Genomic DNA, 23,936 nt, shown 5'->3' on the forward strand with positions numbered 1-23,936 from the left:
TAATAAAGCCTGTACGTTACTCCAAAGCTTTGCGTCTTGCGTTGCTATGACGTCACTGGCGACTAGTCAACTCGACATCGACTCGACTTTTATCATGTTGGCGTTGACTAGAAAATATCTTAAATCGTTCAATCTGCTGAGTCAGCAGAGCTTCCTGCAGCGCATCGGGCGGAGGAGAAGCAGGTGGTTTCGTTGAATTCAGCTGTAACCAAAGCGGGATCTCATAACAAGTTTGGCTTGTGATGTTCCAAAAGCACCATGTAGTCAGTGTGATAATTTGACTCCTATAGTAACTATCCAGAGATCATCAGCATCAGCCGGTGTTTAGAAAAAAAAGTCAGACCCGACTTTGTGCAACAAACTTTTCCCCGCTGCTCACGAAGAATGATCTGTTTATTGCTCTTTTAATTCTCCATAATAGACTTAGTAAAAGCAGGAGAAGGGGAGTGTGTGTGTGTGTGTGTGTGTGTGTGTGTGTCAATATTTGCCGTGAAAATAGCTAATAAAGCCTCCAAGTAGTTGTGAAGGGTTTTTGCGCTTACGTCACTATGACGTCACCGCGACTAGTCGACATCGACTCGACTATTATCATGATGTAGTCGACCTTAAAAAATATGTAGTCGTTCAACCCCTAATTTAAAGTTGTGGCAAAAGACTCTTCAGAGGAAACAAATCAAACAAATTTAGGCTTTCAGTGAATTCACTGTGACCATTACAAAGTGATCAACTGCAGGATGAAACTGGTGAAAATCCACCACTGTCCTCATAGCAAAATGTAATTTCAACTTCAGGGATTAAAGAGTGTGTTCTTTATTGTTGTTTTCACACCTGTTGTATCATCTGGAAGGTGTCAAAGGTGATTGATCTTTTAACTCATTTTAATTTTTTCTTTCTGTTGTAGATAATAATATAAACTTATTGCCATTAAGTGAAAGACCCTGCTGTTTTATTTTTTTCCTGGTCTTTATGTAGTAGACATGTTTACTATAGTCTGTTTAAATCATTAGTCTCTTATTAAAAACAATGTGCCATTCCTCCCACAATACCTATGTAAATGGTGGAGTTCTTCAAGGTTCAGTTTTTGGCCCATTATTATTTTCATTACTTTTTTCCATTTACTAGTTGTTTCAGACTATGTTGATTGGCTTTTTAATGTTCTAATTATCTGCTTGCATAGTTCTTTATGTCTCTGAAAAGTTCTTTCTCAATAAATTGTACTTGGATTTCAATTTTATTTCTTTACAAAAAGCATTTGATTGTTAATTAATTTAATAATTTAAATAACCGCTTTCTGTTTGGCTGGCAAAATTGAGTTGATTCATTTGTTTCATGTACCTTTTTCCTCTTTTTTCCCCCCAAAAAATTAAACAAGTCCCAAAATGAGAAAAGAGAACTTCAGTTTTACAGGTACTCACAGTGTCCATTAATTAAATATAAGTAGATCAACTTCAGGGGAAATAAAATAAAAAGAGGAACAATGTGTACATCTATTTTTTCATGTAGATATACAAAAAAAAATTGTGACAGTGCAGAAAGGCTTATTTTGATTCACAGCAATGACAACATGTCTATGAAATTGAAAATCTTTTGCTTGAAAGATTTAAAACCCGATAACCTAAAGACTCCATCTAACGTGAATATCGAGTTGTAAAGAACAATGGACAAATATTTATGTGTTATGGAAGTTTAAAGCTGATAAACTTACTATAAAAGAATTGCAGGAACAGTGGTTCAAAAAGTATCTAGTGACAGGAAATGAATGCAAATTGGACTACAGATTTCTATTTAAATAATGCAATGTATTATTTGTTTTTTCTTCACCAATGATTGTCTCAGTTAAAGACAGTGAAGTCAGTTGCTATAAGGTTACAAAATGTGAACCTCCAAGAAGTAAGAGCGCTTCGCAAAGGAACTGTAGTCCTGAAAGCGTCTTTCTGAATAGACGATCTCTGGTTGCGTCACGCTTAAAGTGTCCCCCCGTTGTGTTAGCGTTAATACAATTTAAAATAACATATTAACTTAGAGGTAAACAGTGTTAGGTAGTGTCTTGGTTTCACTTTTACACAAGGCATTAACGGATCTGGAGAGACGAGAGGCGTCATTTCCCACGTCGCAGTACCCATGTTAGCAGCAGTCAGCTACGTCGCATAATTTGACGTCGGTGTCGTGTCTCGAATCATAACTGAGCGCCAAATACAAAACAGCTGCGGACCGGAAAGTTTGATGATGTTCAGATGAAGCGAAACAAACTCAAGCGCAATAAAACCAAGCAAAACAAGGATGGACATCATCGCCATGTGCGAACTGCAGTTATCGTGTTATCAGACGGCAGCTGCTCTGACGGTGAAACTTCGCAGGAAAAGCTCTCAGCAGCTGACAGCGAGGAGAGGAAGAGCTCACTCTGCAAAGGACTTAAAATAGCTCCGATTTTCTTGCATACGAATCAGCACGTGAAAGGACGTTCAGATGGAGGGTCTTATCAGACTGAACACAAATCAATGTCCCCTTCTCAGAGTGATGAGGTGCAAAGCCAACATCCAGAATCTCATCTGACAGGCAGACATGGACCTGTCAGCTGCAGGGAACAGCTCCCTGCTTCACATCTGGAAAACTGCCTGAGAACAATCCAAAAGTCAAATCCAGCTTTTCCAGTTTCAACAGTTTTCAACACTTTGCTGAAGAAAGCAAGCCAGAGGCTACATGAGTCAGGGCCTGCAGGTGAGGTTTCCCTGCGTTTTCTACCAGAATCTGCACTTATTTCTATTATTATATTATTGTATTTTTTTTTTTCATTTGAGAGCATTCCCTCCATCCAGATTCAATGGAAAAGGAGAAAATGAGAAGAGGACCTGAAGTTTCTCAAAGGCTACCAAAACGTTTGCGGTCTGACCCCTCAGCAGAGGGACACTGTCCTGACAGGGGACAGAATGAGAAGATGAGGCCCAAGGGACACAAGCTGAGCCCTGTAGGTCTGGGAAACGTCTGTCATGCAAACCCTGGATGGATGAACCTCACCACACTAGCGACTGAGCTAATAAAGAGCTCTGGAGAGGTTCAAGGAGGTAAACCCTGCTTTATTCTGATCGGTTTTCACAATAGATCAGTGAACAGAAAGTACACTTTCTGTCAATTCTTGGATTTTACAAATCAGGGCATGATGACATTGATATGCTCTTTATTATGCAACAGATTTCACGCTCAACTATTAAATGAACCCTCTTTTTTTCTTTTTTTAATTAGTTTATTGATATTTTGCCTAGGGCTGCACAGTGGCGCAGTTGGTAGAGCTGTTGCCTTGCAGCAAGAAGGTCCTGGGTTCGATTCCCGGCCGGGGGTCTTTCTGCATGGAGTTTGCATGTTCTCCCTGTGCATGCGTGGGTTCTCTCCGGGTTCTCCGGCTTCCTCCCACAGTCCAAAAACATGACTGTCAGGTTAATTGGTTTCTCTAAAATTCTCCCTAGGTGTGAGTGTGTGTGCGCATGGTTGTTTGTCTTGTATGTCTTTGTGTTGCCCTGCGACAGACTGGCGACCTGTCCAGGGTGTACCCCGCCTCTCGCCCGGAACGCAGCTGGAGATAGGCACCAGCAACCCTCCCGACCCCATTAGGGAAGAAGGGTGTAAGAAAATGGATGGATGGATGGATGGATATTTTGCCTATGCTTTTTAATTGGCCCAAGGTGTGTTACTGTGGCTGAGTCACTGCAATGCCTTTTTTATGTTTGGGACACCTTGGATCTCCATGTCACTTAGAAAATATCACAGCCATACTTACTCTTCAGACTTGGCAGCAAAGGTTTTAAATGAAGTTGTGCCTAATGTTCCCACAAACTCACTGATTCAGAGACTGGACAAAACTTTGCTAAAGACTGTATAGAGCTCTTTATAATAAATGCAGAACAATTTGAACACATTTTCTTTTATTTACTTATTCTGTTTTAGATTCTTGCTTTGTCTGCCAAAACAGTGGGGTTGGAGTTTGCTGATATTTCTACTTATAAAAGATCGTCTACTGTTAAAAATATTTACCATTTGTAAATAATCCCTCTCTCTATGCTGAATGATGAACTTCAGAGTGTTTGAAGATCACCTTTTAACCATTTTCTTGGTTAATGGGCTGTAATAATGGCTATTCTATTATTATTGCTGCTGTCTTTTCTTCTTAGCATTGTGTTAGCATAGCATCTGTTTGGAGTACAGAGGTACCTACAATTGCTGATCAATCAAGTAATAAAGCACCTACATCCTACTTTACCTCTGAAATCATGCATATAAGCAAGGGTGCACTCAGTTTATTGTTTACTGACAGTGAAATCTAGTGTGACTTATTGTTCAACTGTAGTTGGATTTGAATTTGAATCCTTTAAAAGTCCTGATATTCAAAACCCCAGTAAACAGAAGGTCTACTTTTACTTTGTACAATAATCTTGTGTCATACAGGATAGTTTCCCTCCCTTTTTTTTTCTAGATTCCTGTTTCGAAGATGTTCTCTGGACCGACAAGTATGTTCCTCAACATTCTAGTGAAATCATCGGTAATTCTGCCTCGGTGAATAAGCTGCACAGGTAAGGTTAAGTCTGTCCTGACCCCTGCCATCAAGTAAAGTTCTTATGGTATATACTTCATGAGAAAAACAGCTTTTTTCCCTTTTTCTTTCTGTTTTTGATCAGTTGGCTGAAGAACTGGAAACAAAGAGCTGACAGTGACGAGCGGAGACAAATGGCAGAAAGGAAACAAGATGAAAACAGTGGTGGTCTTTCTTTCTACCTTTATTTCAAAGTTTAGGTTGATTTGATGTAATTTCTCGTTTTTGTGTTTTAGAAACATTCTGACGACATTTTCCTAATACCACTGAGCAGATTCGTGGGACTGTGGAGACTTCCAGGGTGAGGCTGGGTTGGAGGAAGGCGGAGCGGAGCCGCTGGGTAAAGCCATGCTGCTGTCAGGACCCCCAGGTGTGGGCAAGACGGCTGCTGTGTACGCCTGCGCCCAGGAGCTCGGCTTCAAGGTGGGGATTTACCATCAATTATTTATTAGGCTCAAAGCTGACTGTTGCAAACCACTGTGGACTCATTTTGTAAGTCTTTTCACAGAGGAATTATTGCGTCATTTTAAGAAGACATTGTGTAACTTTACTGTCCCCCTTTTAAACGACAGGTGTTTGAGGTGAACTGCTCCTCGCGGCGCAGTGGCCGCCATGTTCTGTCTCAGCTGAAGGAAACCACACAGTCTCACCTCGTGGAGATTCCAGGGGAAGATCCACTGAAGCCTGCATACTTCAACAACTACAGTGCAAACAGCTGCACTCCTAAATCTGAGGCCTTTCCAGGTAGGCTGTTGGTTGCAATCAGGTACAACCAGAACTGTTGCTACACTGCAGTGAAAACAGAAATATCTGGGGGGGTTTTTCCCCCGTTTTAGTTTGTTTATTATGATATGAAATTGAAAGAAAAATCAAGAAGTTGATGGCAGCCATACCTTAAAGAAAAGAATCAGTTAGTTTGAAGGTGAATAATGCTCTAAGAGTTTATTTAAAACGCAGCTGATCTACTAGACTTTGCAGTCAGCAGCAACAGTAATTCTTTTTCTGTTCTTAATGCTTTTGTTTTCCAGGAAAATTACAACTCCCTAAAAATATCGTCTCCACGTCCAAAAAACGTGCAGCGCGAAACTCATCTAGTCGTAAATTTAAAGCTAAGCCAGCCGCTGTCACTTTGGCTCGCTACTTTAAGATGAAAACTGGAAAACCAAAGACAGAAGAAGTGGAGAACTCCTCAGCAGGATGCGATCAGGAGGTGCCACATAACAAGAAGACAGCCACGTCACTTATTCTATTCGAGGAGGTAAAACCTTTCTTTATAAATTATTAAATGCCTGGCTTTAGTTGATTTTTATTTTTTATTTGCAACATTCTGCTCTAACAGGTTGATGTGGTATTTGAGGACGATGTTGGCTTCCTGACAGCCATAAAGGTCTTCATGACCACCACAAAACGACCTGTTGTCCTGACCACTAATGGTAAGTTTTATTTTTAATCTCTTTATTTTAAATAAAAGTCTTGAAATAATGTGATTGCTCATTTAGAGGATAGTTTCATCGAAAAACGTTCTGTAATTCTCAACATGGATGTGATGTAATCTAAATTTAGGGGTTTTAACTTTTTCCGCGGCGGTGTGATCAAACATCAAAACAATTTCAAATTTCAAAGCCAAAGTTGGGTGCAAAAGGTTGCATTTATTGCACCTTTTTGACCACACAGGGTCAAAATTATACATACAGCTGTTTTAAAATGTTGCTAAGTGTGTCTCTCAGAACATCTTGTAACCAAACAAACTTTCTGCAAATTGGTTGTTTTTACAGTGATGTGCAAACTTTCAGGCACAGTTCAAGAGTTTTTATACGTTTAGCTAGCAAACAAAAGTTTGTTACGAAACTAAATATTTAGTTTATAAACTAAATATTTAGTTTGAAACGACATCTATAGATGTATGAATAACATTATAAAAATATGACTTTGAAAAATGAACACCCATGTTTTCTCTAAACCAAAAAACTTGCTGTAAAAAATTAACATGGGGTGCCTAATTAGACAATTATTGACACATTATATTATCAGTTAGGATTGAACACTGAACAGTACAGAATCATGTTCTCTAAGTGTGTGTGATTCACATGAGTTGTTTAAGCCTCTGCTGTGTGTGGTATCTGCTAAACGACCTCGCTGTCTTTACTGCTGCCTCAGCATATTCAGCTGCACTCTGTCTTTGTGTTTGGAAAAGTCATTAAAGTTTTTGCTGACTCTAGTCTGGAAAAAGATTAATTTAAAGCTGTGAGTGAATGACACTCTTGTCCATAATGGACGGATCAAAACTTCTGATCAAAAATATTGCGTTTATTCGAATGCATGTCTGTATGTTTTCCTTAGATCCCTCATTCAAAGAGAGATTTGGCTGCAACCTGGATGAAATAGCTTTCAAAACTCCACCATCAGTAAGTTACATTGACACAGCATCATGCACGTCTGCAACTGCACTGGACTTCAAAAATACATAAAAAGCTCACCTATCTCTTCAATTCTTGCACAGTTAAGTAATGAGGCTCCATCAGCGAAGCAAAATCTTTAAAAAACACTCTTTTTCTTCCTTCTGAAGGCGAATGTCTGTAGCTATCTGCAGCTGGTGTGTCTGGCTGAAAACTTCCAGCTGCCTCCAGACGACGCCAGCAGCCTCTTCAGACTCGCATGCGGCGACGTGAGGCGCAGCCTGCTGCAGCTGCAGCTCTGGGTTAACAGCAGCAGCGGGTCGCAGGGCGGAGCGCTGGCTGAAGAACCAATCAGCTCACACCGTAAGTTTAATTTTGTGAATACGTCTTCTGTTGTTTAAAATCCTGACAACAACAAACCTGGCAGCAGTTTTGTTTGCAGACTGCAGAGCAACAGAAGGACGCGGTCTTGAGTCAAAAGTTCCTCCCTGGCAAGCAGGCTGCTCCGTACACATGCTGGGTCTCCATCATGTGACCCCAAATTACCTTCTTAATTCTTTAAAGGCAAGTACTTCATGCAAAGATTAGATTACACAATGGAAGGCTCTATTTACTGATACTGAACACCTTTTAGGGCTGCTTAGATTTTTTATTTAACCATTTAAGCCTTTTCTATACCATGTTAGAAACAAGTAAAATATGCAAATAAACCAGCAATTTATTTCATTTTTTGAAAAAGAAAAACATTTTCTTGCCTAAAATGCAATAACAATAGCATTAACACTTGATCATTGGTAGCAAAGGATGAATCTGCATCTGAAAAATCATCATGATGTGAAAAGCTCAAACATTACTGTTCTATGTTCTTTCTTCAAATGGCCTCTTTCTGAGCCTGTGTTCAATTAATCAGTTACTAAATTAGTTGACTATTATTTCAATAGTGAATTCATCACGATTGATCTGATCATTTCAGCCCGAATATCTTTGCAGACTTCTTGTTTTTTGTTCCTTTTGTTCTTCAGCGTGGGTCCCTCTCTGAAGAGAACATGTTGAAGTTTCTCAAAATCCTGTCCGAGAGCTGGAGAAGAGGTGTGCCTCTTCTCTACTCCAACCTGGAGCTCCTTCTCTCTATCGGAGCCCCTGAATCCGATTCCCAGCAGCAGACTGAGCCAAGGCGCTCCAATCCTCACATCCTGCGACTGAGTCACACCTTCGGTTCAGAGGTGTCGCCGACCCGCAACAAATCTTCCCGGCTGAGCCGAAGGAGATTCACTGCTTCCAAATCATCGTCACATTTTACCAGCAGACCTCAAAGAGCGCCATCATTCACCGAGACCTGGGACAAACCTGAAAAACGTGCAGCCAAAGCGGTCACTGACTCCTTGGGCGGCCTGGCAGATTTCTTTGACCTCATGTCAAACATTGACTCAACGCTACCTCACTACGTTTCAGGCCCGCACACGGCCGAAGTGTATGTTTGGACCGGAGCAGATTTAAAGGACGGATTGTTGGATGAGCCGGGGGAGGAGGACAGCTGGAGTCTGAAGCAGGGCAGGCTTGAGGAAATGAAGGCAGCAGCTGAAGGTTTGGGTTGTCGGCAGTGCTGGTGGAGAGTTACTGAGGCGTGGACTGAAGCCTACAGATGTAAACAGAAACTGGACGATAAGCAGTGGAACAGACTGCAGGAGAGGCTGCTGTTAACTAGCTGCTGTAAAAGACAGAGTCTCATCTTTACTGCTCAACCTCGATGTGCATCAAGGTGAGTCTGCTCCACTTGTAATACTCCACACCAGCCAGCTTCTTATGCAAAACAGTTTTCAGTTCAACATTCTAGAAGTTCTTAATATAGAAGATTTAATGGTATGTAAAGATATGTAAAAAAAATTAAACATACAGTGCAATAGTATAACCACACTCTGGAAAACATAACTTTATTTAGAGTACATTCTTGCATTTCAAAAACTTCAGGAGCTTCCCAGGGCATTTGGAATAGAAACCGGCCCACAGCATCACAAATCCTCCTTGGCTAACGATGGGCATAAACGTTACAATAGTGTTCATAAAATAAAAACATGGGCAAAACATTAGAGGTAGCAGTTTTAAACGCAACAGAAAATATAGGAATTGCATTGCTGTTCCATTTTAAGTAGATCAACATCTCTTGTATTTGTCCTATTTTTACTAAAAATCAAAGAACATGCTTTTGGTGTGTTTACAGGCTGAAAAAGGTGGGAGTTTGTGATGCCCTTGATGGACAAAGGAAAAAAAAAAAAAACCTGCCAATTCACCTTCATTCACTCTGTTAGATTTTCTGCTGTGTTTGTGATCCGGGTTGTTTTGAGCTGAGATTTCCCTGAAACTCGTGTTTGATTCCAGAATACTTTCATATACAGAGCTCAGTTAACAAATCATTATTCCTCCACCACTATGTTTAACACTTGGTGTTCAGTGTTTGTCCTGATAAGCTGTTTGTTTTCAAAGAGCTATACTGCTGTGTATTATGGTCAAACATCTCGACTTTTGGTCTCATCTGCCCAAAGGACTTTGTTCCAGAACTCAGATGCACATCTGCAAACCTTCACCATGCTTCCATAGTCTTTTTACAGAAACAGGTTTCCTGGCAACCTTTCCAAACATGCAGTATTTAAGTCATTTTGAAATTCCCAGACCGTGATCTTCAACATGCTAACTGAGGTGTGGATCGTTTGAGTTGGAGATCTTTTGTTTTCTAAGATCTGAACTTGCCCGACGTCCTTCCAGTCTGAGACGTCTTCCTGTTCCAGACTTGACTTTGACACACCAGTTGTACAGTATCTGACTCAGGAATGGAAACTGCAGCATTTTGAAACACAAAATTAATCAGGAGCTAAAAGGCTGGGATAGATCACCTATTTATTTGACAGACTTAAGTCTCTGGTAAAATATGTGATTGATTAGCATCTGGCTGCTACTTTGCCTTTACAAATCAAAATGGTGCAAATACTTTTTTGCTGTTTGGCTTTTTGTTTCATTTAATCTGCAAGGCATTTGTTGTTTTTCTACACGAGGTTAAATTTTAACTTTTACAAGCTAGTAAAAGAAAAATGATTGCAGGGTGAAGGACCTTTTTTTTTTTTTCCTCCAATGACTGTATAAAGTAAAGTTTATGCTGAGTCCTAACATCTATTTTTTCAGGAGTATGAAAGAAGACTCCAACTGTTGCAGTTGCTGACTTTGCATAACTTATCCGTCTTTCTAGGGTGTCCCAAAGGAGGTCCAGAGTGAGTCGGCTGCTGCTCAGCTGCGAGCCCTTCAGCCTGCTGGGGAACAGACGGGCTGTCTGCGTCGACTACCTGCCGGTTCTCCGCCTCATCTGTCACACTGTCAGTGCACAGCAGCACAGAGGAGAGCTGGGCAGGTGGGTCACTGATGCTGTGCTAAACTTTAGAATTTCTACTTTTTAAGCAAATATTGTTCAGAAAGTTTAATCTTCTTACACAGTTGTTTTTTTGTTTTGTTTTTTTAATGCAACCAAATAGTCTTTAAAATATGTTTCTCTTTCTGTTCTCACAGGTGTTGGAACTTCCTGGGCCGTTCACAACTAGGCCTCTCAAAATCTGCCATCCAACTCCTGGCTGAGGATTTCCCGCTAACGAAAGTTCAGACAGACTCCTGAGCTCGACAGGTTTCACCATATTTATTTGACCTAAACTCTGACTGATGGATTCACTGCATTAGAGATGAATAATCATGTTTTATTTTCATGAAAGTGCAAATAGGAAATATAAATAAAAGTATTTTTATATAAGATTTGTTAAACTATTCATTAGGTGCGCTTTAAATCCATTCTGACATATTTTACACACCAGAGGGAGTGAAGATGCTCTAAAAAGAGGAAAATAAATAGCTCACTGTATGACAAACACAAAATACCAAATTCTATATTAATCCCATTTAAACACCCTATGGATGATGCAGTTCAGGAGTCTGCAGTGAGGTCTGTTCATGGTGAATCAACATATCCAGCTAACAGGAAGAATCACTGAGGAGCTCGTAAAAAGCCACAGCCTGCAGCAGAGCGTCACACAGCTCCTCCCCTCCTCTCTTGCTGCCCATCTGGAAGTAGTTCCTGTACTTGGCCAGCAGTTCCTGAGGGACGTTTATCCTGGGAAACTTCTGCGTTACTGACTCAGTCATCAGTTGGCGCACTACCTGAGCCCCGCTAGTCCGAGACTCCCCCACAATCAGGTCAAAGTGGCGTCCCACGGCGGTCCTCATCATGTTAAGAACCCTGATGAGGAAACGAGGACTCGTTATTTCTGCGTTTAATGCTACTGAAGACGAGGAAACGTCAAACAGTTTCACTGAATGTAGATTGTGGTAAAACCTTTAGCGGATGACAAGGTGCTAAACCTCAAATCTGGTTGACTTAATCGTTATAAAAGTAAATTTGATACGAGACATGTGGTAATGATAGAAAATACACGTCGGAAGATATTTTAAAATAAAATGCATGCCGTACTTAACAACCTAGACCTATGCAGCATTTGTAGCTGAAAAGGTACATTTCGTTTCATGTGACCAAAGAGACTTTTCCTGAGATCCCTCAGGAAAAGTCCCAGTGAGGTTCAGCAATTTCTACATGTTTACATTTGTGATGGTAGGGAAGAAAAAAATATTTTACAGATATCGCTCCCAAACACTCTGTTAGCATCTAATGGCATGTTTTGTGCCTGCCACAAAACATGTGGCAGGCACCGTTCATTTTAAGCTGCATCTCAAATTTTAGCAATTTTGAGGACAATGGTGTATCCCAGGATTGATCTGAAAAACCACCAGCTTCACAAGCATTAAGTTTAGACTCATAGCTCTGAAGTTTACTGGCTTTGTGGATCATTTCTAACCACAAACATGTGTGAAGCTAAACATCTTACAAATAACAGGTGCGTTGCTGTATTTCCAGAACTGACTGTTGGTAGGCCTGTCGCGATAAACGAGAAATCGATTAATCGTACGATAAATTAAAACTATCTACGTCATTTTAATTATCGCCTTTATCGTCTCTTCCAGCCTTTTTCTCTTTCTGTTGATGACGCTAAATGAAAAAAGGCTCAACTCCGGTGCTCTCCACTGACCCTCCCTTCCTCATTTCCTTAGTGTAATGCCCAGCGCACACTACACCATCTTAGTGCTGTCAGTCGATTGTCGGCCCATTTTCAAAATCTGAGCTCACACATTAGCCGACAGAAATCCTAGGTATAACGGTTCCATCGGGTTCGATGTGCCGTGTGGTGTCCAACAGTGGGCACAACATAATGGCTACAAGTCCAGCTAACTAATTTTAAAACCAGGCATTAATCAATGCTTTACTACAATCTACCTGCAACGCATGTGGCTCTAGTGTCAGCGTAACGTCCTGACTGAATGAAAATCATTAGAACCTATTTATGTCACATTAACGAAGAACAGCTGAAAAGTTACCGGGTTCATCAACGTAGCGATTTTGCTCCAACTCCTCCCCTCATCATTTCTATATTCTTTGCACCAAATGTTTTATAAACATTACTGTTGTTTCCACATATCATCTCCAATGTCCGCTGGACTTCGGGTTGCGCCGTGTCAGCTGTTTGGGATTCCCCTCGGTAATTTCCCCTCAGAAACCGCGGAGCAGAATCCGGCTTTCTGATTGGCTACCTGTCACATTCAACAGGCTGCATTTACAATCCCAGTGGGGAAAACCCCTGATTTAGATCGGAGGGGCCACAACGATCTAGCGTAACACACCACACACTACAGGATGATAACAAGAGACAATCTTAGTACGATCAAAGTTCTAAGATTGTCATAAGGGGAAAATGTAGGTGTGAACTAACGTGTAGTGTGAACTATTGCATCAGGTAGTCGATGTGCCCATCTTCTCTATTTAAATCTAATGATTACTGAAGGGCAATATGGTAAACAGACTTCATAATCTGCACTCTTTTGGTTGAATGCAGTATTTATTTACACTTTGGCTTTATGTTATTTCGTTTTTATTCAAGTACATTTTTGTTAATGGAGACTGAGAATCAATTTTATTTTTATTTTTGGTTGTTTTGTTTATTTTGTTTATCAGTTCCAGTGTTGGGTGTTCTTTTTAAAATAAAGTGTATCTATCTTTGGCAGGAAATCACATGCATTATTACGTCATTTCCATTAAATCAGTGTAAAAAGGTTTTCAAACAATACTATCGTCTATCGCAATAGTTTTTTGAGACAATTAATCGTTCAGCAAAATTTGCTATCGTGACAGGCCTAACTGTTGGTAAATTTTAGCAGTAAAAGAAGTCCATGAGGTTTTGTTAAAACCACTGGAGTATCACACCAAATGAGATATGCCTATTTTACTTGTTACTCTGCTGTTCTACAGCATGAAGAATCAATAATAACCGTAAAAGTATCACAGTTGTGACAATACATTTCAAAACAAAGGACTTGCATACCCAACTATGGTTGTTTAAATTAGCGTCTTTTCTGACCTGGGAGGAATATTAGGCTCCGGTGGGGAGATTTTGGGCTCCAGCAGAGAAAACAACATGGCCTCCACAGTCCTCAGGTGGGCCATGATAGGAAACAGAGCTGTATTCTGCACAGAGATGGCGGGCTTCTCTATCAGATAGAAATCTGCCGATGGCAAGACGGACACAACTGTGGACACCTGAGGGCAGAAAAGGAAATACCTTTGTATTCAGCTAGATGTGAGGATTCAGATAACACCGTTTGAAAAGCTGTGATGAGCGTACTCACATCATTCAGGTACGAAGAAGCCATGTACGCCCCTTTCAAGAAATTAGGACACTCCTTCTGTTTCCACTCCAATACTGTCATCCCCCGGTCCACATGGGCCCAAGCGATTTTATTAGTTCCACATACTAGTGACACTATGGATGTAGCATCCTGTGTACACAAAGAACAATGACTTGGGAACAGTGCTTTATGCTCCCTTTGACTTTTACTTTCTATATATAGGGTGATCATAAAAAGCATTTCATGACCCTGAAAATGTTCCACATTTCATTACGTTGCAACTATCATCTTCAATGTATTTTAATGGGATTTTTGTGATGTTCTCTGTAGGTGTGGAACATAAAATGCATTGAGGTTTGTTGTAGGGGTGGGAAATATTGATTATAAATAAAATCTCAGATTTTTTGAACGAATCAAATAAGTTTTCCAATTTTAACCACAGTCCTCATGTGATTTTTTTCCCCTTCCCCTCATTTTTTACCTTAAGAAGTGCAATTTTATTTATTTAAATTTTTCTTTTCAACAAAAAAATGGCTTTATTTCAACCATTCATTATGTGAGTTGACTTAAATTTAATGTCAAAATAAACTGAAGCTGCAAAATTTGCTTGGCAAACAAGATGGTAATTTTTGGGTGGACTGACCTCCCTGCAAACTATGGAAACCCAAGGAGTGCAATATCCACATTTTCCAAAATGCGATCATAAATTTTGATTAATTGATCAAATCGATTTATCGCCCAGCCCTAGTTTTGGTACTTAGTGAGACAAAATGTGGAGGTTCATTGGCCATGAGCACTTCTGCAAGTCACAGTATAAACATAAACCCACAGCTAGAGAGCTCTGTTTACTTCTCACATAATTTGAGAAGATGTTTGTCATAATCAGACACATGAGGACTCTGAACCAGCATCTCACCTCCAACCAGGACCTGTCCACCTCCGGTCTGATGAACTTGGCCAGCTGTATCCGAACCTTCCTCTCCTTCTTCACCGGATTCACGATGGAGTTGAACACTATGACAGCGCTCTTGTGCTTAAGCAGCGGAACGTTCACCACGCTCTCCAGAGTTTTAAACGGTCCGTGTTTGGTCCTGTACTCCACGATGTTGAGCGACTTGCGGCCTCTCAGCAGCTTGACGTCGGCCAGCTCCGCCGAGGTGGCGTTGTTGAGGAGCTGGAGGATGGTGTCCCGCTGCTCGGAGGTGTAGCAGGCGTCCAGTGTAGTCCTGCCGTCCTCCTTACATGATTCAGGCGACAGGGACGAGGAGGAGGAAGTGAGAGCGGCGTTTAAGGTCTCAAAACCCGCCACGGGAACCCGGCTCCTCCAACAACAGGTGCACTGGAGGTAGCGCAGCTCCAGGTCCGCCGGAAGGGAGCCGTACCGAGGTCGGAGCAGGAGTCCGGACTGCCCGGCATAGTGACCTGCAGCGGACAGAGATATAAGCGGAAAACACAGCAGACATCATAAGCCTGCCTTTAAATATTCTGGCCTAGAATAATTTAAACAGAGCGGGTTAAATGGTGATTTTATCCAGGTTTCCCGATTGAAGTTTTAAACACTTGCAAGCAGCTGAACTACACCACGTAATTTAATAAAATAAAAAAACACACAATATCACCATATATACGAACCCCTGTAAACCACCGACGAGAGAAATCTTCTCATAAACCACATCATCTTTATTTTAAAAGCAATATTTGCTCAGCTGCGTTGTGCCATTTCGTATTATGCAAAAGCACAAGCTGCAAACCCCTGGCAAACCTCTACCGGAAATACGTCACCTTCAGTTTTGAGGTCAGTCGGAAATACATAGTTTGCAACGTCGGTAGATCTTCAAAATAAAATTCCAAATAATAAACGGAAGACCTTTTCTTCACCTGAGTAGAAAATATGTATTATTGTTGGCCAATTTCTACCCATTGTTAATCGGAAAAATCTGCATTAAAAGGAGTAAATATACACATAGGCAGCACATTGCATACTTTGCATACATTGCATACATTGCATACTTTGCATACATAAGCATATTTTTGCATAATGGAATCCCAAAGTCCAGAAGCTCACAGACGGCCCTGAAAACTAAGACAAAAAGGTGCTCATTGATTTTCGGAAGACAGTCCCATCTGTTGTAAATAAATGTGAAAAAGATGAGAGAATATCACCGTTCAACTTTCTGGGAAAACACATTTCCTACCTTCAGTGACTGTCCTTCTTGAGAACTCTGAGAGAGAGATTAAATTGCCACAACACTTCCTGCTGTCCTACCACTGCTCTGCACATCAAAACTTGGTTCAGCAGCAGTTCTTCATCTGACAGGGAGACCCTACAGAGAATCATTAGAGTTACAATAAACGCATAACTACCTGATGTAGTCACATTTACCACACAGGTTTCTGTTTCGGTCATATTTCCAACTTTAAATCTCATATTTCTAACTATAAAACTCATCATTAAGATAGGACGTGACAGAAATGGGCTTCCATGACAGGCTTGTCTCTTAAATGTCTTTCAATGAAAGAGAGAACATTTTTTGTTGTTGTAGTAAATTATATCATGTTGCAAAGAGTCCAACTTCTTCATTGGGGGTAACTGACATATCTGCTTTTGTTACTGATGTTTGCTGCATTAGTGAAACATGATAAAGCCATCTCTGACTACAGGGTATTAAACAAGCTTTTGGAAGCTTCCTTATTCTGTATAGGCAATTGTTCAGGTCACTCAGTGTGTCCAAACCTTTCCTCCCTTCGTCTTTATGGACAATCCCTTACTCGCTTGTGTTCAACTTGATTGGCACGTCTGTGTCCCTTAAAAGTCCTGCTCTGATACCAGCATGGTTCTCCAGATAATCTACAAAGCATCTCATGCCTTCTTTCTGCTGTTGAAGTGTTCAAAAAAAGTAAGTGGATTGTTTAACAAATTACATATCTAATCAAGTGAAACATTTTAACAGAGGAAAGAAAAACTAGTGCCTATTCTCCCTTTAGTTAGTAGCTTATAAAATACTGTAAACTGAAGGAAATAGTTTTACAGAGTTATAGTGTAACTCCACCAAGATAAAATCTCCTCCTTGCCAGTCAAACTCCAACTTTTTTTTATGAGCTGCAAGCGAATAAGCTGATACGGTAAGTCAATCGCTGTGCAGCAAAGTGGCGTTTGTTTCACTTCCTTTCTAAGTTATTCCTGGACCTCTGTGTTTTGTATGCAGAACAATAAACTTCAAAATGCTGCCCTGTTAAGAGGAAATACTGGCCCAGTGAGAAGAAACTCTGTTTTTATCTGCCCCAGAGCAGAACAGCTCAGACTGGAGTCAGAATGGAGTTGATGCCTAGTAGCTGTTTCCTCTGGCTTTAGCTGTCTGGGTGACGGCAAACTTTCCTCTATGGCCAGTCAGAGCAGAAACGACAAAATCCTGCTGGATCTGGTGCAGCAGCCGGGAAACAACCAATGTGCTGACTGTGCAGCTCCTGGTGAGTATGCTCTCTCAGATTTATGATATCTGGACATTTTGTACTGCATACTAGAGCTTTCAAAACATTTTTTTAATCCATTCCTGATTATATTGTAATGATCTTATTTAACAAAGTAAAAGCAGTAAATAGTCACTTGGATACATGTGACATTTTGATTAACAGAGCATTTAAAGTTGCGTTCTATTGCTTTGGTCACGTTTCAGTAAAAATTTGTATTAACGGAAGCTCTTACTCCTGTATAATTGTGTTATGACCCAATTGTTCCTTTTATAACTCCCAGCATTTGCTGCCATGAGGACAGTTTAGACAGTATTTCCCTGTGTGACAGGAAGACATAGACAGAACACTAACTTTTTCATCTGCTTTGGTCAATCTCACAAAGTAAAAATTGTGGTCTTTCACACTCACAGAGCCTGACTGGGCCTCATACACTCTTGGTGTGTTTGTGTGCCTAAACTGTTCGGGCATGCACCGCAACCTGTCCGGTGTCAGCAAAGTGAAATCCATACGCCTGGATTACTGGGAAGATTCATTAGTGCAGGTAATGATTTGTAATATTTTTTTTTTTTTTCCAGTTTGCATGCGAGATCATGTTTCTTTCAGTGTCTGATCAGATTTTCCTCAAATGCACAGTTCTGTGAAAGAGACAGTGGACAGTGTTTCAGTTCCTATGGGGTTTTTTTTCTTGTAAAAGAAGAATAATGGCTTATATAACATGTTATTACTCATTTTATCAGAAGAAAACTAAAATATAGAAAGTGTTTCAAACTAAGTCCACTCTACAAATCTTGACGCTGTTTGAAGTTAGTGCTGGTCTTGAAGGAATAATGGCAAAGGAAAAGGAAAAACTCAGAAGATAAGTTTGTCCTGTAGCTGGTATCCCACCAGCTATAGGACAAACTCTAGCCTGTAAGGGGTTTGAATTGCTCCGTTCATCTTAGTTGTTGTGTCCTTGGGCAATATACTTTAACTCTGTGCTGTTCATCTGTGGACTTTAGTATTTGTTTAGTAGTAAGCCACATCACTTCTTTGATGGTTTTAGTGCATCATTTGTTCAGAACATTGAGTTCCCATCACTCTGGGAGAGGTTGAAAGTTTTTTTCAAAAATAATTATTCTACCATCATTATCAGCATTAAAGATTTTTCACAAGAGAAAAACAGCTGATATTTCCTCTAGGATTGTACTTTCCACTTGGTTCATTTAGGTTGAGTTAAGTCCTTGGATATCTTGAAGAAATAGTAAGACTCCACAGACATCACTTAGCAAGTAAATGACAATTACTATTACAAATGACAGTGATAAAATAGGGGTTGCTTAAAAATTATTCCAGCTTTTAAACACTGATAAACAGCAAAACCCTTAGGGAAAACCAAAATCAAGATACCAGTACAAACAGTCCATACCAGCTGCACAGAGGTGGAAGACTGATAATCTGGGGCAAGACAAAAACTGGGCGCCTCTTATTCAGTTAGTTATTTATTATTAACTGTGTGTCTGCTGAATTTTGGCCAAGACTTGGTGAGACAACAGGACAATGGGCTTAAGAACTGCAGGAAACTTACACCAGAGCATCTAAAAATGTAGAAGGACAAAGGCGTTTTGATTATTCAAAATCTGTACATAAAGAGTTGGGCTGGGACTTCAGTAAGAGATTACCAGGGTCCCTGTTCAAGTCCTTACAGTTTTAGGGGGGCAAAAAATATTTAGATGTCATTAATATTTGTGTATGTTTTAGCAAATACGATATTTTCTGGATTTTGAAATAAAACTGTTTGCCTACCAGTCAGAGGAGATGTTCTGCTGGATAGATAATAATAACAACAAGCCTATTATGCAAATGTTCCATAAAGTCTTTGTTTTTGGTGTGTTTAAGTGAGTTTGTAACATTGAGGGCCTAGCATGGTTGCTAGAAGACATTTATAGAAATCTCCTTGTTTGTAAGGATTTTTTTTAATAGGTCAGTGAGCCAAGCCAAAGGTAAGTGAGTCAAACGTCATGAAAAAGAGGATGACTTCCAGTTATTAGTGGTGAATGGGGTTATACAAACTAAATCATGACTTCTGCTTTTTGACTGATGTTTTGACAAAAAAAGACATGATGTAATTTTTTCAACGGTTATTCATGTCAGTTGTTGTTGTACGTCATGATTTATAATAAAAAAAGGTTTGCTTCATGTATCCAGTTAAGCTTAAAACATTTGAAGGAAACTGAATAAACATGTACTGTCCTTTTGTAGCATTTTAATACCCATCATGCTGTGATTTCAGTTCATGCAAGAGCGGGGGAATTCTGTTGCTAAAGCCTTTTTCGAGAAATGTGTCCCTGCCTTCTACTACAGGCCACAGCAACACGACTGCATGTGAGTGACCTTTGTCACATTTGACACTTATTCACCTCATCAGCTTAGCATAGATCGATAGCTAATACTAAACTGTCTCAATAGGACACAGATATGGAGCAAAAGCTTCAGTAAATAAAAAAAACAACTTCTGCCACCCAAAGCAACGTGTGTTTATGCTTTGTTTCAGTGTTCTTAAGGAACAATGGATCCATGCAAAGTATGAAAGACGGGAATTCACGGGAGAAAACAATAAGTTTCTGCAGACTTACAACTTTGGTAATCCACTTGAACTTTTCAAGAACATGTCCCACTTAAAAGTTAAATGGTGCTGTTGTCACACTGTTCCATGTGTGTGTGTGTGTGTGTGTGTGTTGTTTTTTAAACTTTATAAAGGTCTAATCAAGTGGAAATAAATCAAGTGTTGTCACATCTTTGAAGATTGTACATTTCTTTTGATGCACTCTTCCTTAAAGTGCATGTGTACTGGGATCAAGAATGTGTGATCCATAGAGTTCTACTGCATCAGAACATTAAATTAGTCATCTCATTTTTTTAATATTTAAGAATCAAATGATCATTTCAGGATGAAAGTTCAATTTCCATGAATGCTCTCAGATGATCACTTGATTATTAAAAAATGATTCATATACCAGGCCATGCTGTCAGTTTCACCTTCAAACATTCAGCATACCAAGCAGAATGAATGTTCACCAGCGCAGACAAAGTGGCTGCAAAGGATATCATGAGCTTAAGTAATGATATTACTAGGTGATTGCTGTGATAGATTGGAGTATCATTTGAGTGATTCTGTAGGAGGGTGCAAGTGTGATACATAAAACTTGTGAGAGCAGCATCATCTGGGAGCAAAATTTGTTGTCTTAAAGCCTGCCTTCGCATGTGACAAAATTGTGTATGCGACACTGTTAAATGACTATTAATGTGATGCTGGATTCTTCTTTATCTATGGAAAGGATAGCTTTACTGGGGCTTTTGAAATGGGAACTTGATTTTAATCTATGTAATGTACCCACTTTAGATTTATTTGAATCAACACTATGGAAAAAGGGCAGAGACAACAAACAGTTTCTCAAGAGAATCTTTGTGCTGTCGCAGAAGGATTTCACCCTCAGATACTTCACTAAGGAGGATGTAAGTTCTTTTCAATTTAAAAGCATGATTACATTAACTTCTTGAGATTTTTTCTCTGTACTAATTACATTTTCTCATGAAAATCAAGTCCAAGGTTCCCAAGGCAATTATCAGCATGAAGGATCTTAATGCACATTTCCAGCCAGAGAAAATTGGTCATCCTCATGGGCTGCAGATTTCCTATCTGGAGGATGAGCGTACAAGGAACCTGTTTGTTTACCATGAGAATGGGCAGGTAAAGCAACTTGTCTTATATATCTGGCATCAGAGCAAATCCAAATATATGGAAATCATATAAATTCTTCCATTTATACTAACTAAATAAATAGAGCTGGCAGAAAGTCCACTTTTACAAAATCTTCTCATCTATCTTAATTTGTTGTATCTCTTACTCCTTTCAGATCATCGTATCATTCTTCAATGCTATTCGTGCCACACGCTTGGCGTATCTCTTGAAGAAACACCCCACTCTGCAACACAGTGATGTGAGACAACTTTTACTCTACTTTACCAAACACTGATGTGATCCAAGTTTGTCATCTTCATTGGTTCACAACAAAATGAACATTAACCATGTTGAGTCAGAATGTGGATGTGTGACTGACACTCATAGGTCAATATTCCAAGACAGTGTTACTTTCGATACAAAGAGTTTAATTTAACCCCTGCTCTAGCTCGCCTACAGATATTGTTGTTCCTACTAGACCCACTACCAAACCTCATGACACAATTTATAGGCTTAGGTTACATTTGCTTTACTCTTACTTCTTTTGGCTATTTATGAGTCACTATAGTGAATTTTCTAACTCACTCCACCCACAGGATCTTCCACTGTAGCATTAATTCTCTGCATACTTTGCCTCATTACCTTTATTTACCTTTTCTGTGATATTACTCTTTTCCTCCTTGGTGGCAGCTCCATCTTTACCACCTTCACTGACTTTGCCGTGGAGCAGATTATAAACAATCTTATTCATATTTGGTCACAAAACAGTCACTGCTCAGTATATTGTGAGAGATTTTCTTGGTAGGGCAAAAACAGAAGTGAATATTTGTCAAGTGGAAGAAAAATGGCAAATGTTTTTTGTTGACTGTTAATTGGCTACTCTAGATTACCCTTAGGTGTGAATGTATGGTTGTGTCTGTTTACCTGTGAAGGACTGGCAACTTGTCCAGAGTATATCCTGCCTTTTGCCCAATGACCGCTGAAGATGTGCGTCAGTGCAGTCGTTTATCCTTTGTAAGGATAAATGATTATAGAAAACTGATGGGTGGCTTGAAAATCCAATCTGACTGAGCTTGAGGTGTTTTGCAAAGATGCATGTGCAGCAAATTCTCTAAACATGCAAAGCTGGGAAAGAGATGCTCCAAAAGATTTGCTTCAAAGGGATTTAAGACAAAGGTACTTTTTTAAAATATAGGTTTTCTAAATGACAGAATCAGAATCAGAATCATTTCCTTTTTCTTTACAAATATGGGATACTTGACCAAATGTGAAAGAGCTTCAGGGTTATTGATACTTTTACAAAGAATTGTTGTAATTTCTGACATTGTCCATGTCGGTTCCTTCCAATGGAAGTCTTAACATCTCCAGCTTTGTCTTTTTGCCACTACCATCATCTTCAAACCATACCTCATAGTATGTGTTTCATACCTTGAAGTTATCCATCTGTTACTGCCCTGCCACTCCACTTCATACCATTCTCCTTTCCTTGACTCTTGTGTACTACCCGTGTTTCTGTTGAACTCATCCATCTACACCACAGCAGTGTACAGCATCTACACTAATCTAGTTCATGTTTATAGGAAGACATTTTTCCTACAGTACATAAAAATCATTAGAATTGAGCTCATCTGAGCTGCTGACTATTTAAACCACTATAAATTTTAATTTAGCAATTTTACCTGTATTGTTTTTGTTTCTTTTGAACAGCTAATACCTCAGATAACAACTCATTGCCTGAAAGAGGGCTATATGGAGAAAACCGGCCCAACGGTTTGTTGTTCTAGCATAATTTATGTATTTATCTGGCCTAGTCCATCTGCCGTCCTTATCAAAATGCTGCATTTGTGTTTTTCAGCAACGTGAGCCATTCAAAAAGAGGTGGTTCACTCTGTGCTCAGTGAACAGGAAACTCCTGTACTGTAAATCTCCACTGGTAATAAGCTGATATTTTCTAATAAATGCACATGAATGTTTCTGTTGAAGTGTATTTATAGCTTAAAAATTTTTTTTATTATCATGCAAACTAAATATTTCCTTCTGGTTGCATTCAAAACTCTTTTCTCTGCACCAAATTGTTAGGATGCCACAGATCTAGGCGCCGTCTTTATCGGGTCCCAAGACCACGGCTACTCTGTGTCAGAGAGCAGCGGCCGGTGCACGAGGTCAGGCCGGTGGCACTGTGGGATCGCAATGGAAACTCCAAGCAGGCAGTTTGTGTTCATGTGTGAGCAGGAGCAGGAGAGAAGAGAGTGGATGGAGGCCTTCAGAAAGGTCATCTCACAGCCCATGACCCCAGAGGATTACGCCAGTACGATGACGTTGTTCCATCAGACCCCAAGCAGAGCATTTCAGATCAAAGAGGCTCCCTCACTACCAATTCTCTTTCTTGCTTCCCTACAGATGAAGCCACTTTGAGGAGAGGGAAATGACTGGGATGTTTTGACAAAGGGACTCTGGAGCAGTTACTCCTACAGCTGAACTGCTGTGGCTTCCTGGGGCCGATGTAGATCAGAGGCAGCATCTTCTTAGTAATAGTTATTGTTTTAGTGGATGTAGAAAAGCATTTTTTTCAGCATGCCTTATGAATTTAATGAAACTCTATACTGTATTTATTGAAATTCTTACTTCAGATTTTTAAAAAAAAAACAACTGGAATAATCACTCCAAAGTTCAAACAGCACATTAACCATGTTTGGTGTATATTTTTTATGTAACTGAATTTGCACATTTTAAAATCTTTTTTACTGTCTGTGACTCTAACCAAACAGTAATAAATATTAGATTCCTTTACTACATCTATTGTTTTTCCTGAGCTATCAATTCATCCATACATGTCTCTTCATCCATTGTGCCACTGAGCAAAGATTCTTCAAACATTTCTCTAGAAATGCAGATCAACTCAATAGCATGGCCTAATCTACATCTAGCTGAGAACAAACAAAAACAACAACACGCATTACAGTATTACTACAGTATAACTATAAACGACCTACATATCTGTGAA

General features: G+C 39.8%; 3 protein-coding genes across 9 annotated transcripts; 2 read left to right on the forward strand and 1 right to left on the reverse strand.

Annotated features, from left to right (window-relative positions):
- Nucleotides 1–1,940: 1,940 nt before the first annotated feature.
- Nucleotides 1,941–10,669, forward strand: atad5b (ATPase family AAA domain containing 5b). Of its 6 annotated transcripts, none has more exons than XM_044114106.1 (14): nucleotides 1,941–2,718; nucleotides 2,799–3,062; nucleotides 4,466–4,562; nucleotides 4,668–4,747; nucleotides 4,857–5,005; nucleotides 5,155–5,326; nucleotides 5,611–5,840; nucleotides 5,922–6,015; nucleotides 6,923–6,987; nucleotides 7,149–7,341; nucleotides 7,409–7,542; nucleotides 8,001–8,737; nucleotides 10,217–10,375; nucleotides 10,531–10,669. In XM_044114106.1, the coding sequence occupies exons 1-14, from the start codon at nucleotides 2,235–2,237 to the stop codon at nucleotides 10,631–10,633; spliced, it is 2,961 nt and encodes a 986-aa protein (XP_043970041.1). In that variant the 5' UTR covers nucleotides 1,941–2,234; the 3' UTR covers nucleotides 10,634–10,669. The 6 variants fall into 6 exon arrangements, with proteins under 6 accessions (XP_043970041.1, XP_043970042.1, XP_043970045.1 ...); XM_044114107.1 differs by having other exon boundaries at nucleotides 4,668–4,744; XM_044114110.1 differs by having other exon boundaries at nucleotides 1,942–2,718; nucleotides 2,817–3,062.
- On the reverse strand, nucleotides 8,893–15,533 carry tefm (transcription elongation factor, mitochondrial). The gene is made up of 5 exons (XM_044114112.1): nucleotides 15,376–15,533; nucleotides 14,660–15,165; nucleotides 13,744–13,893; nucleotides 13,476–13,654; nucleotides 8,893–11,248 (listed from the first exon to the last, which is right to left on the reverse strand). The coding sequence occupies exons 1-5, from the start codon at nucleotides 15,419–15,421 to the stop codon at nucleotides 10,984–10,986; spliced, it is 1,146 nt and encodes a 381-aa protein (XP_043970047.1). The 5' UTR covers nucleotides 15,422–15,533; the 3' UTR covers nucleotides 8,893–10,983.
- A 1,409-nt stretch (nucleotides 15,534–16,942) lies between these two features.
- On the forward strand, nucleotides 16,943–23,722 carry LOC122829514 (arf-GAP with dual PH domain-containing protein 2-like). 2 transcript variants are annotated; one of them, XM_044114115.1, is made up of 11 exons: nucleotides 16,950–17,211; nucleotides 17,625–17,755; nucleotides 19,484–19,575; nucleotides 19,745–19,833; nucleotides 20,594–20,706; nucleotides 20,795–20,941; nucleotides 21,108–21,191; nucleotides 22,640–22,702; nucleotides 22,788–22,865; nucleotides 23,012–23,240; nucleotides 23,333–23,722. In XM_044114115.1, exons 1-11 carry the CDS (start codon nucleotides 17,124–17,126, stop codon nucleotides 23,359–23,361), a joined length of 1,143 nt encoding a protein of 380 aa, XP_043970050.1. In that variant the 5' UTR covers nucleotides 16,950–17,123; the 3' UTR covers nucleotides 23,362–23,722. The 2 variants fall into 2 exon arrangements, with proteins under 2 accessions (XP_043970048.1, XP_043970050.1); XM_044114113.1 differs by having other exon boundaries at nucleotides 16,943–17,211; nucleotides 23,012–23,722.
- The last annotated feature ends 214 nt before the right edge of the window (nucleotides 23,723–23,936 follow it).

The sequence above is a fragment of the Gambusia affinis genome, linkage group LG04 (genome assembly GCF_019740435.1).
Source record: "Gambusia affinis linkage group LG04, SWU_Gaff_1.0, whole genome shotgun sequence".
In the NCBI taxonomy this organism is placed as follows: domain Eukaryota; kingdom Metazoa; phylum Chordata; class Actinopteri; order Cyprinodontiformes; family Poeciliidae; genus Gambusia; species Gambusia affinis.